The 13,682-nt window shown below is 45.1% G+C and overlaps 1 protein-coding gene across 1 annotated transcript in view; it reads right to left on the reverse strand.

Moving 5' to 3' along the window:
• LOC138447897 (afadin- and alpha-actinin-binding protein-like) overlaps positions 1–13,682 on the reverse strand; it is a 149,535-nt gene that overhangs the window by 45,502 nt on the left and 90,351 nt on the right. Inside the window, exon 4 of the mRNA XM_069604400.1 lies at positions 413–882. Coding sequence (XP_069460501.1) covers positions 413–882 — 470 coding nt within the window. The remainder of the gene's footprint in view (positions 1–412; positions 883–13,682) is intronic.

Below are 13,682 nucleotides of genomic sequence, written 5' to 3' on the forward strand. Positions count from 1 at the left end.
GGTTGTTGCCACATGTGGCAATGCGGCTCTGAGGGAAACATTTAGGACCTTCACACGCCCCAGCTGGGAATAGCGCAACTGCAAGCGGCAGCGCCATCAACGCTCTCGCTCATATACACTGGCCCCATTCATGGGCAATGCCCTCACTTGCAAATGCTGCCTTTATTGGTTTCCTAGGCCCACCTGCACACTCGCTGAAACCAGCCACAGACATCCCAGCAGTCCTCACTCGCAGGAGCTGCAGCCCTCACCTCGCTAGGCCCACCTGCATGCTTACCTCACTCAAACCATTCATTCATCGGCAATGCCCTGGCAAGTCCTCCTCTGCAAAAGCTGCCACCATTTGTTGCCTGGGCCACCTGCGCACTCACCGACACCAATGTGACCCCCCCCTGGAAGTCCCCTCACCCACCTGCAGAAGCTGTTGCTGGTGGCAGATGAGCTCCCTGCTGGCTGCGATCTCCTGCCTCAGGGCCTCCAGCTCTGGGCTCTCCATCACTGCTCTTTGACTCTCCGCAATGGCCTGCTTCAGTGCGGCCAACTCCTGGTCCCGGCTCTCCGCCGCCTGGCAGCTCTTCTCCATCTCCTGCCTCAGATGATCCAGCTCCAGGGTCTGGTCCTTTGCGATCTGCCGGCTCTCTGCAACCTCTTGCCGAAGCTCCTCCAGTTCAAGGTCTCGGATCTGCAACATCTTCTTGCTCTCAACAATCTCCCGCCGGAGCTCCTGAAGTTCCTGTTCTTGGCTCTTGGTGCCACGGAACCTCCCTCCAACCTTCAGCTTCAGATCCCGCAACTCCTCCTTGACCCTCACCAGCTCCTTCTCCTGGTCAGTGCTGCTAATCAACGGGTCTCGTTCGCGTCGGTACCCAGTGGGGCGAGAAGCTGATCAAGGGAAGAAAGAAAAAAACAGTCGTGTTAGGTCATGATCATCATGAAGATGGCAGAAACCAGATGGGAATGGGGGCACGAGTCATGTGGTCCAACAAAAGAATCTAGAACACATCACGGGCATGACACCCTAGAACAAAGGACATTTAAACAGACGAACTTTAGCCCAAGGTCATACTAACAGCAAGAAGAGTCAAATGCACGTCTATTCCATCAATGAGCAACCTAGAACATTAATTCCCACATCCCTGAAGCTGTCTAGGTTCCTTTGACAGCAACCTACAATGGGGTTTGCAGTAAGAAACTATAGTAACAGACCACATAAAAACAGAGCTATATCTGGATCAAGAACCAGATGTGACCTAGGTACAGAATTAAAGGGAGGAGCATTGGACATGTGCTGTATTCTAGGATCTTAAAGGAGGAACCTGGAATTTCAATCTCTTCGAATGTGATGAAACCCAGACTAGGAAATGTGACCAAGACCTGAAGATGTCACCAATGAAATACGGGACAGAAGACAGGACATTTAGTAAAGTATAAATTGTGGCCATGTGCAAGCATGAAGGCCGTACCAGTGTCCTTGAAGAAGTCCTCAATTACCGTGCCTTACAGGTACCAGGCTCTTCCAGCTTGCATGTCCAAGACAGGGAATGCGATTAATTGGACAGTTCTTAGACCGTCAATGTTCCTGAAGAAGCCCAACACACAAACCCACACCGGACTCCCATAGACCATAAGAGCAGGACACTACTCTGGATGTGAAGCCGCCATTGCAAGCCAGCGTCTGCTAGGGAGCACAGATGCACTCCGGAGGGGCACGTGAAAGCCAAGCAGTAGACCCAGGTGGAAGCTATGCCCTAATGGGGCACATGCCAGCCAAGGAGGCCTTCATGCCATAGTGGCCACGAGAAGCAACTCGGGGGCAGACCACGGCACTAGCCAGTCCAACAAATAAGAAATACCAAAGATGCTTGACCCCAATGATAGGGGGGGCCACATCAAGACAAACTGAAGCAAAATAGCCCAGGGTCTGCGTTGCCACAAACAGGCCATGAAACAGAGGGGCACAGGGAGGCTTCACCTTGCAGGAAGCTTTACATTTAGTGTTTGGCACACAGTGCAGGTAATGTGCTGTACGGAAAAGGAGCACATGGTGAAAGGGGTGGGGGGCAACTGGGGTCAGGTGCTTCCATTTCTTCCTGAAGTATGGAAAGTGCATCCATAGCTATTCCAGAGTCCAGGGTGCTGTAAAGTTGATCAGTGGGAATGAATCCTGACACTGATATGCAGGAATGATCATTTATTCAGGAACATGCATTGCAGGCTGTGGCAAGACTCACCTGTAATGGCAGAAGATTCAGGAGATCAGAGGCATGGCGCTGGTACCAAGGAGGGTACAAGGGTTGTTCTGGGAGAGTGCATCGAGCTGGAGGAGGCAGCCAAGGGCCACACTCGGTTCTGACGTGCCTGCACTACTACGGAGGCCAGGTGAACATTTTAGACAAGGCGAAGTGATTGGGTGATAGCGAGTAGGAGGACGCCAAGGTTGGTCTTCCAGGTTCTACCGGCTCACACTTCGGAGGTGAAAGAAATGTGCTCCACTCACCAGATGGCTCCAGGAGAAGGGTGTGAAATATTGCTGGGTCTACCCCTTCGCACTGGTTGAGTGGGAGGGAGAGCGGTTCCATCTGGTGTCAGAGGGGGACATTGTGTGTGCAATGGAAAACTAATGGGGAGCTGACGTGACAACCTCCAGACTGAGGAGGAGGGAGGGTGCCAAACCCTGCCGACACCCGGGGCTTCAAGGAAACTCTTGGAAGACGCAAAGTCCAGGGAGTGAGGAAATAACGGCTTAATATCCCCTATCCTCGGAAGGACAACAGGTGAGGGAGAGATGGTGCTTTGTCTGCGCCCTTCATTTCTTAAGTGTACCTTAAGGCTCACTTTTAGGATTTCCTCTTGTGATCTTGATTTGGAGGTGGGAGACCGGAAGGGGGGGCAAAGAGGTCTGAAGGGGTGAGCAGATCGCTCATGAAAGCTTTCGTACTGTGTTTGGGTGGGGTAATTGTGGGGAGTTGGGGCAGGTTTTGGGAGGTGGGTAGGGGCAACTTCAAGGATGGCCCCGGCTGCTGGAGAAGGAGGCGGGTTCCTATGGGTGTTTGAGTTATTGTTGGGGCATGGGTCGCATCTCCAGTGGTTCGACTAGTGGGACCAGGTTCTTGGGGTCGCATGGTTGAATACCTTGGATAGGGGAGGGCGGTGTGGTGGGCTTGATTGTTTGCAGGGGGAGTTTGTGAATGGGAGGGGATGGGGAAAGGTGGTGGGATGTCTCATGCAGCGGCTCAAATTGGAAGGCAGGTCTGAATCAATGGGGGAGGGGCAGGAATATTGTGCAACTACCTATACAAGGCGGGTATGGCTGAAGTAAAGGTTGCCACTCTCAACCTGGAAGGGCCCAATTCTCAGAAGAAGAGTCTCAGAAAAGTAATCTATTTTGCACATCTGGCGGCCCTTTTTTGCAGGAGACCCATTACAAGCAGAGAAAGGAATCTACGCTAAAGGACAGGGACATTGGCAGTGTCTTTTGGGTGTCACACAGGGACCATAAGAAGGAAAGGGTCGGTATTCTGCTGGGGAAGGCCTTTCAGATGACAGACTCCAGTCTTAGAGGGGTTTTGGGGGAAGGTTCTTAGCAGTTAAGGGGCTCCATGAGGGGGCCAGTGTCACGTTAGCCACATTATATGCACCCAATGCAGGCCAGATGCGACTCCTGCATCAGACATTCACACTGTTGGACGACTTCATTCAACATCATAGACCGCCTGGTTTAAGACTGGTGGTCAAGGAGGGGGGGACTGAAGAAGGTTAATAGTGATTTTGGCAATCTCTTAACTGAGCACTTCTGGATGGACGTCTGGCAGTACCACTTCGTGGGGCTGGGGAGGGATGTACGTTCTTTCTCCCCTGCACCAGACCTACAATAATAGACCTATTGGTCCCTGCAGGAACTAGCGGTAGATGCAGGTGCGCCAAGGTGGAGGCGATTACGTGCTCATACCACAAGCTAGTAGTGGCAGAGTGGGAGGGGGAGAGACCCCCTAGGAGAGGGCCTAGATGCCTGGATGGAGATGCAATGACGCCCTGCTGAGCAACCAGGTATTTAGGGACTTCCTGGGAAAGGAGATAGTGGCATACGTTGAGGTGAATGACAACGGGGAAGTGCCTATGGCAATAGTATGGTAGGCAGCCCAGGCTACGTGTAGGGGGTTACTTATAGCTGAGGGGGCAAGGAAAAAGAAAGGCGTTTGGTAGAAGGCAGACTATGGGAAGAATTGAGAGTCCGGAGATCCCAGTTTACAAGGAAGCTCCTAGTGGAAATGAGACCCAAGAGGCAAGATCGACACTGGGTTTCGATAAGGACGGTGGTAAAAAAAAAAGATGCACAAGGCAGAGATACTACGAGAAGAGGGACGCAATGGGTACTTTACTGGCGAACAGGGTTAGCGGGTGACGGGAGGAGAGTTGATCAGATACATGGCGAGAGAGGGTGATATTCCAACTCAATTTGCGTCCTACTACAGTCAGCTGTACGCCCAACCAGTTTCAGCCTCGGGAGACATGATACGCAAATATCTCAGTGGCTTGCCGATCCCATGACTTACCGAGACGGAGGATAACTTATTGGAGGCTGGGGTCTTGGGGTAGGGTCAGCGATAAAACTTCTGTTATTGCCCCTGGTGAGGGCGGGTTTGCCACAGATTCTACAAGCAGTACCAGACTCGCCCATAGCCAAGCTTTAACTCCATCCTGGGGGAGGGAACAATATCGCCCTCATTCTTGCAAGCGCTACCAGAGGTAATCCCGAAGTCGGGGAAGGATCACACTTACTGCACCTCGTACAGTTAACATTGATGCAAAAATGTGACAGAATAAGCGTCCCTGCTTGAGCTTCATTTAACTAGTGTGATTCACCCAGATCAGACTGGGTTCATCTTGCAGAGGCAGGGGTCCGACAACTTGCACAGGACATCCCATATTCTTAATTCACGGATGATGGCAAGAGAGGGAGCCCTATACCCTGCCCTCGATGCCAAAAAGGCGTTTGATGGGGTTAGATGGGCCTTTCTAGGGGTAAGGGGGTTCTGTCGGCTATTGGAATGGTCCCTAAATAGATGGGGTGATCTTCGGCGCATCCGAAGTGCTCCCAAAGTGTGGTTGTTGGGCTGGGAGCTCTTGGACTGGTGATTCCTACAACTGGACTCCTGAAACTGCACGGCGTCAGCAAGAGGAAGCTTGCACTGCCGTGAAATGCGCTGCTGAAAGAGCCCGCGTTGCAGAGTGACTGTTTTACACTCCATTGGAATTTATTTAGGTGATTATTTCTAACTTGCAAAACCGTGGGTTTTGCCGTGGGTTTTGCCGTGTCCTGTTGAGCCGTGAGGGTGTAACCAACTCCCTATTCTCTTTCCTTTCTCCCAGCCCTGCCCAGATTGCTCCGCCTCCCGCCCGCCCTCCTCCCACAGCCTCTTCCTCAAAAGCACTGGTGCACGCGCATCTCGCGCGCGCATCCGAAGTGCTCCGGAAGTGTGGCTGTTGGGCTGTTCGGCGGAAGTAAGGAGCCCCCCCTTTTTTCCAATCTAACAAGTAAAACCTGTGTGCATTGAGCAACGGGATTGTTAACATCAACATTCTAAAGCATATGACTAATCTGCGGGGCTGTTAAGAGCATTGTGTTCCAATTCATGGTCATCTTCCATTTGTCCTTTCTGTAAATAAGCAATATCTCTGTGCTTGCTTAGGAATGGTGAATGGGCTAAGAAGTGGTAGGAAACTGAATGATCTACAAAGCAGTGCAATGTCCAGTAATACGGAGCATGAGACTAAGCCTGTACTATCTGCTGCACCATTACTCGAGCGCCGCCATGTCATCAGTGGTCATGAGACTACATGCAGAAGAACAAATAGGTGTAACCTCAATTATTCCACCTTTAGATGTAAGACTTGGGACTCTGGAAGAAATGGGTATTACCTCTAAATTTAACGTGCCCATCCTGATACACTGTCCCAATCATGATAGTACTTTAACAAACAAGAAATTTAAGTTAAAGGACCTAAACAATAGTAATCAAATGGGCACTTCACAATCTACTCTGTCACAAACTTGCGACAATGGTATGTACAGTCCTACCAATGTAATTAATAATGATGATACGGTTGATTGTTCATTGATGGGCCCGACAATTGAGGTAGAACTAGGTAAACATATACGTCTCTCTTGGCCCTTCCACGCCAGCTAATCAACGACTGGTTGGACGTGAGGACGTATTTATGTTGACCACTCCTGCCAAAAAAAAACAATAATACTCTACCTAATTACAATTCTGATGTTCTGGGTGGTGAAAAGTCCAAATTGGTATGGGAAACTGACTATATTTCAGATGCATTACTTATCAAACCCATGGTAAGTTCCCCAAATGCAAGGAGTGCTCAAATTGCACTCAATGAACGAATGACCATAGACATTCAGGAAGTTCAATCAAGCCTGAATGATAGAGGTAAGGAAATCTCTGATAACGAGGTCCGCTCAGAGAATATTACTCTTAATGTCCAATCATTAAGTCCTGATTTCCCGGTATTGGCGAGAATCTTGGACCTACTTGATAAAGGGCAAGAGCGCTCGCATTACGAGATAGTCATTATGAGAACAGCAATTGGTGAACTCACCAATAAAACTTACAGAATTGAGGGTCTCTTGTTTGCATGTGATGCTGTTGCCACTCTATCTGAAAGACATACTACCAGGAAGATCATGATTGATAGTGCTAATCAATTTGATGGGATTTTTGGTATTCCACAAAAACAAACACGATCCTTTGCCAGTGTGTTGACACCAATTACACAACACTCTACTTATACACAGACTGAAGGGAACGATGAAGAGATATCTAAAGAGTTAACTTCTGTTCAAAGGATTGAATGTCATCTGGAGCAATTGAAGGTTGACTTTGGCTTTATACCTTCGTTGAGACAGATTCCTATTCGTGCAGAAGAGGCGAGTGACAATGTTATAGAACTAAATAGTCCCTCCCCTTTGACTGACCTGATTGATCTTGCTGAAGAGTGTCTAGTCAGTAATTCACCTATTCAACTTGATCAAAAAGAAAATGATGCCCTCCCTAAGCATAAGACCGTTCTAACCCGTAAAGAAAATAGACTAGCTGGGAGGGCAATGAAAAGGAGGGCTAAAGCATTGGCACTGACAAAAAAACATGCAAGGGCAGCGTTAATTGACTCAACACAAACTCTGACTAGTATGCTAGAGAATGAGGTGGTCATTGACCTCTCTCAGTTGGATGATGAATCAAAAGCTTTATTGGACTTAAATCGTCCTAACACTAACCAGGAATTGAATAAGACAACCAATAAAATAGGGTCTAAAAAGAATGATAGCAAGACCACCACTGGAAAAGGGGGGATAAAGGATTGCAAAAACATAACACCAAATAGTCCGATCCAACTTGGTATCCTGACTGGGGGGGTCACAGCTGTCTTTCTCTCAGTTTTACCATATTTCTCGTAAGCAAACTTCCTGTAACAAAAGCAAAATGATTAAAAAAGAAACAAGTGAGACTGAGCTGAAGACAGTGGATGTAGGTACAGTTGTTAAATTTTCAGGTGATGAGCCATGGATGATGGGTGTGCTGGGAAATGATCCAGCAAAACCAAAACGGCTAACGCACAATATGAATGCGTTACCCATTACAATGACGTGTCATCTAGTAATACTGCGAAACATAATGTTCATGCCTCTGGGTTACCTATGAACATGATGGTCCCGCCTATAGATGGTATAACAACCGACCTAAATGTTAAACAAAATGATATCACTCATGACTTTGATCTTATTAAAGACCCACCTTTTATATTGGGTTGGGAAAGTGATCCAAAAATTAATACTAGACATAACTTGAATCGCTCTTCACTTTTGAAAGCCTTCCATGCCATCCCTTGTCTGTGAACAATTGGTTTGGAGGATATCGACTGGGTTAGATTGGCTACTATTCAGAGTGATAGGATGACCTGCGGATTTTATTCTAGGCTGATTATGAAGCTGGTTTGGGAGCAAAGAGAACATTTTGCATATGTAGGCCTAACTCCCTTCCTTCTATACTCTGAATCAGAGGCAAAAAGCTTTTTTGGAAAAACCAGTTGCCATTACTGCTCTAGTAAATCAAAACATGGAGCAGATACAACCAACTCACATTAACGAAGAGTTTGTAAAACAGATGTTGGCTATGGCTGCAACCCTGTCGGGGTATAATAACCAGAGTACAGTAGTGACTGCACCCGCCTTGGCTGCACCATCCTAGTCCTACGCAGCATGATCAACCCTTTGAATGCTTTTCCTGGAACAGCTGTGGATTAGCTAACTTTAATAGATGGTGGGGTACAGTGGATGTTAAGGCTTATCCCGCTGTTATCCTACTCCAGGAAACTATGCACTTGACTCATTTTAATCTGCAAGGATATGATTGCTATACTCAGCCTGCGTTAAGAGGGGAGAAGGGCCGACCGTCAGGGGGGCTAGCAATCCTTGTCCACAATGCTTGTAGATTCATTACGAAATGTATATTTGATGATGCTTTTGTACTAGCTGTTGAATTAACTACAGGTACACCATGTAAAAACTCCTTTCTAATCATGTGCATATACTGGAATAGGAGTAAGAGAACGTTTATTGAAGCTTGTAGTATACTTGATGCAATTCTTGAAGATGCATTTGCCCGTCAAACACATTTGGGTGTTGTGGTTGGCGGTGATTTTAATTTCTCCTGTCTGTATGATGACAAGTGTATGGGGCGGAATTTATTAAATGCTAATCACACTATAAAAAACGGTAAACAATGGGTTGACTTCTTCCAAAACTGGGACATTCAGGTAGTCCCCATTGATGAAAAAGGTCCTGTTCACACATGGTCAAGAGGAGGGTTGTATTCACACATTGATCATTTCTTTCAATCCTCGTCTTTACAGAATTCCCATGACTTAATTAATATAAAAAAATTGGGTTTCAGTGATCACCATGCAATCTCCTTGAAAGTGAGAATAGACAGTTGGTTTTTTGAATCCAACAAGGTATTGACGTTAGTTGAAAATGATCGTGTTGGCCTTTCTGTAAGATGGAATCCATCTATCTGCCATCAGCTGACAATGAGAATGAAAGCTGATCCGGTGATGAACAGGGTTGTGACTGATTTATGTCTGGATCCAAGTAGTGTCGATACATTATTAGCTGAAAGGATTGAATATCATCTTTCTTCGATGTTAAGGAAAAGAAATTTGATCACGTACAAAAAACATCATTTACATGTCTTTAATATTGAAGTTTTCCGTTTAAAGCAGAATAAGAACTATATGATTCGACAACTCGCGAAATTGGTACTTGAACCGCATGACTACTATTATTTAAAAATCAATATTCTCTATAGTTATAAAACTGTGGTGAATAATCTAAGAACAAAACTCTACCTGGAAGACAATCGTAATATGATGCATAATTTGCTCAAGAGTGATACACGGAAAATATGGTCAATATTGAGGACATTGAATGCCTGTAATGATGGTCCAATGGAAAATGGTATATCAGCTGACGTATGGATTCATTTCATCAGATCAAAATATGATATGCCGAATCAATTCCTAAACTAACCCAGATCTGACATGGGTAAGGACATACCTACAACTTCATCTTGGGGACATGAGACATATCCAGGGCTATTATGAAGCTAAATCCTTCAAGGGCTACTGGTCCTGATGGCATTCCTGCATGCCTTTACAGATCCGATACCGATCTATGGGCAATAATTTTAAAGTATAGATTTGATGCCATTTTTTTTTTTACAAGAGATACCAAAATCATGGTGCTCGGCTATTGTCATTCCTATCCATAAAAAAGGTCCAATAGATGACCCTCTCAACTTTAGACCTATTGCTTTAACAGACTCCTCTTCTAAGGTTTTCTGTCTATTAATTCTCAAAGAACTTCAGGAATTTATGACTAAGAATTCCATATTGTCAAATTATCAGACCGGGTTCAGATGTATGGGCTGTTCCTTAAATGCCACCCTATTATCCCATATTCAATTGAATTCAAAACACCGTCATTTAGGAGCTGTCTATATTGCAGCGTTCGATGTAAGCTCTGCATTCGACACGGTATTACGAGATTTATTATGAGCTAAGATGCTAGCGATGGGTTGCCCACGTCATTTGGTAGCGCTCATTGTCTTACTACACTCACACACCAGTTATAGAGTACGACTAAATAAGGAGGGTGCTCTTACTGAACCTATTCCATCTAAAATTGGGTTAAAACAGGGCTGCACACTGGCAGCTGTGTTGGGCTAATGAAATTGTCTACCCGATTAAGTTAGGATGCCTTAAAATTAACTACATTGGTTTTGCCGACGATATCCTAATTCTTGACAAAACCCCCTTTGGTCTACAGAATAAGATTAATGCATTTAACATCTTTGCTGCCTCTCATAACTTAAGAGTAAATCATTCTAAGTCATCGATTATTATATTATCTGATGGGAAAAAAAAACAGTGCTCCTATAATTGGTCGATTGATGGAAGACACATTGAAATAGCATCTGAGATCAAATACCTTGGTTATCCTCTAACTGATGACTTTTCTAAATCCTGGTGGTGGGAAAAAATACAAACCAGAATCAAACCTTTGATATCACAAATGCGTATAATCATGGCAAAATATTGCAAATTTTCACTTTTGCCGATCATACAGTTTTATCTCTTAAAAATTGAGCCAATAATTATTTACCTAACTGATAGGTGTTTATATGAGGTTGATGACATACTGGACACAGTTCAAGGGATAATATGGAAAAAGGTACTTGGTCTAGCCCTTGCTGTACCGAATGACATTGTTCGACATGAATTGGGTCTCCTACCATTATCTGCGAAAAGGAACTGGCGATTGCTGAACAACTATGTTAAAATACTTGACCCTCCGAGCAATTCTCTTTATGAAGACTTAAAAAACCAGCTGGAAACAGGGAGTGTGAGATCAATAACGGATTATGCGGATAAAATGAATGACTTAATGACAGTATTGGGAATTCTAAAAGAAGACTTAATACTGGGACTACCAAGCTGCAATCGCAAATTGCACTTATATTATTGGTGCTGTCAAGCGGACAGAATAGGGCTATATAGTTCTTATTATGAGTATGCCCAGTATAGAAGAAAGTGGGGGGAGAGGTTGAAATACATTATACAATTTCCATCCTCTGTTGCTCGAAGGTTATATCTTCGCTTCAAACTCAACTTGTATCATACTAATGAAAAGTTACTCCAATGGGGGAAATGTGATGTAAAGTCTATGTCTGGATCATGTCGATTTTGTAATCATGCCAAGGTCTTGGAGACCCTCAAACATTTAGTTATATATTGTACATTTTATGAAGACTTGCGTCAATCTAGGTTCGGTAATTTTTTGGATTCTGGTATAATTTTGTCTCGTGAGGCACTATGGCAAAAATGTATGAATGGCAATAGTACTAAACTTATTATAAGATTAACACAGATTCTAAACTAAATGAATTGAAATTTTGCGAAATTTGATATTTAAAGAGAGGGAAAAAAAGAAAATAGACTGAATTAGCATTATGTGACATTAATTGCTCTAAGTTATTGTTTTATGTCTAATATCAATTTATAGAAAAATAATTGTTTAATGTATGATTTTTTTTAATTGTTTTATTTTATGTGACAAATTCTGTATTAAACTTGTAAAGGTTTTTACCATATACAATAAATAAAAAATAAAAAAATAGATGGGGTGATCTTTGCTCTATACTAGAAATCAAAGGCCATGGTGGTGGTTAACAGGACCGAGTACCAGGGTTCCCATTGCAAAGGGGCACACGGCAGGGGTTCCCGCTTTATCTGCTTCTTTATGCATTGGCCATGGAGCCCTGGGCGATAAGGAAGAGAAATGTGGCTGAAATCCCAGTGGTCGCAGGGGGAGTGGAATCTAAGCTAAGCCTTTTCGCTGAGGACTCCCCTACTTTATATTGCGAATCCTAGACAATTGGTGCCACGCATGCTGGGGAGCTTTGTGCGATATGCAGTGTTATTCGGTTTTTAAATGAGCCTGTATAAATCGGGGGCTTTTACGGCCGGTGGAGTATCTGAGGCAGACAGGAAATACATAGGGGCTTTGCCCTTCCAGAAGCAGGAAGAACGGTTTAGTAATCTGGGGATAGAGGTCTCGTGCTATTGTGGGGATTTGTTTGCAGATCATTATTTGCTGCTTTGGTCGGCGGTGCAAGGCGATCTGCGTAGATAGGCTCGGTTAATGCTCATGGATGGCAGGTCTCAACTGCAGCAAGATGGTGGTCTTGCCCAAATGGGGGTTTCTTTTTCAAATGCTCTCAAGTATTGCTGATTAAGAATGGTGGTCAAACAGATTCCCGCACGGTTCATGAGGTCAGCGGATTCCTCCAGACCGACCATGAGGTCTCACCAGATTCTGCTGCTTCCCAAAGGAATGACCTGGCCCTTTGTCCCCAGGTCATTCCCAAAACAGAATGGAAACAAACTGCGGCCATACCTTGTGCAAATTAATGGATTGCTGTATCGGGTTTAGAAGAATCCCAAAGGTGACAGGAAAACTCAAGACGTGTGGATCCCAAGGCTTTTTTTGTTGCATTCCCATTTGACCGTCGGCTACTTGGGGATTGCAGATACCCCGGACCACGCTCGGTTTAGATTTCTTTGGACAGGAAATCTACCACCAGCGGAAGGAGTCCTGTTCCATTTGGCCAAATGTGTAGCTGAAGCAGAGACAACACCAACCAGCAAGTCCTAGCTCATTTGCAGAAAGGGCATACTTGCAGCAAGAGCTCTTGCTTACAGTTGCAACATAGTTCTGTGCAAGAATCAGGTTGGATTTCTACCAAAACTGTCTCCATGGGTCCCGGATCCAGAGAAACCCAAAAGCCTACGGAGAGTCACCATGCAACACTACACCCGCCGTGATCAGCAATGCACTCACAATGACACATTTCAAGCGCAGAAGAGCTCAACTCTCGTGTTGCACACAAGCACATTAAAGTGCCATGAATCTCAGGTGGCTGCAGAGAGCACTGAATAAGTAGTGTCCACGAACTGCTGCATGTTTCTTACTAGGTGTCAATGTTTCGCAATGAGCGCGCTGCATGCTGTTGGCTTAATGGCTGCGAGCTAGTAACTGCATCGTGCATTTATTTCACTGGTTCTTTTCTGAAACTCTTGATGGCTTTAGGTGCTCGTGTAATCTTTTTATATTGCAGTTAGCGCTTCATATAATGCAAACCCAGCTAGGAAACAGAGCTGTGTGTCAGACATATGGCTAAGGGGTGGGGAGTGGGGGAGTTACACTATGTGGCATTTTATGTTCCAGCCTGGTGAGTGGGATGTGATCTGGAAACCCAAGGAGACGACTTTGCCTTTATGCCCGTGCTGACAATTCCAAGTTTAATTCAGGATGGAAAAAGTAAAGTTACAAAGGATCTTTTTGGTCGACCGGTGATTTTTAAACAATTTTGTTTACAAATATTGCCCATAATTAAAAAATGTATGTTTACATTTTAAAAACAAGTTCCTATGAGAAATCATCCACAAAATATGCCTCCAAGTCCTGCTTGTCAAGGACTTGGAGGCCTCCATTTTGCATCCAGGAACTGTTCATTCTCTGCTCTTGCGGTGGTAATTAAGTAGGGGTC

The sequence above is a fragment of the Ambystoma mexicanum genome, chromosome 3q (assembly GCF_040938575.1).
Source record: "Ambystoma mexicanum isolate Mex_15411 chromosome 3q, UKY_AmexF1_1, whole genome shotgun sequence".
NCBI classification, from domain to species: domain Eukaryota; kingdom Metazoa; phylum Chordata; class Amphibia; order Caudata; family Ambystomatidae; genus Ambystoma; species Ambystoma mexicanum.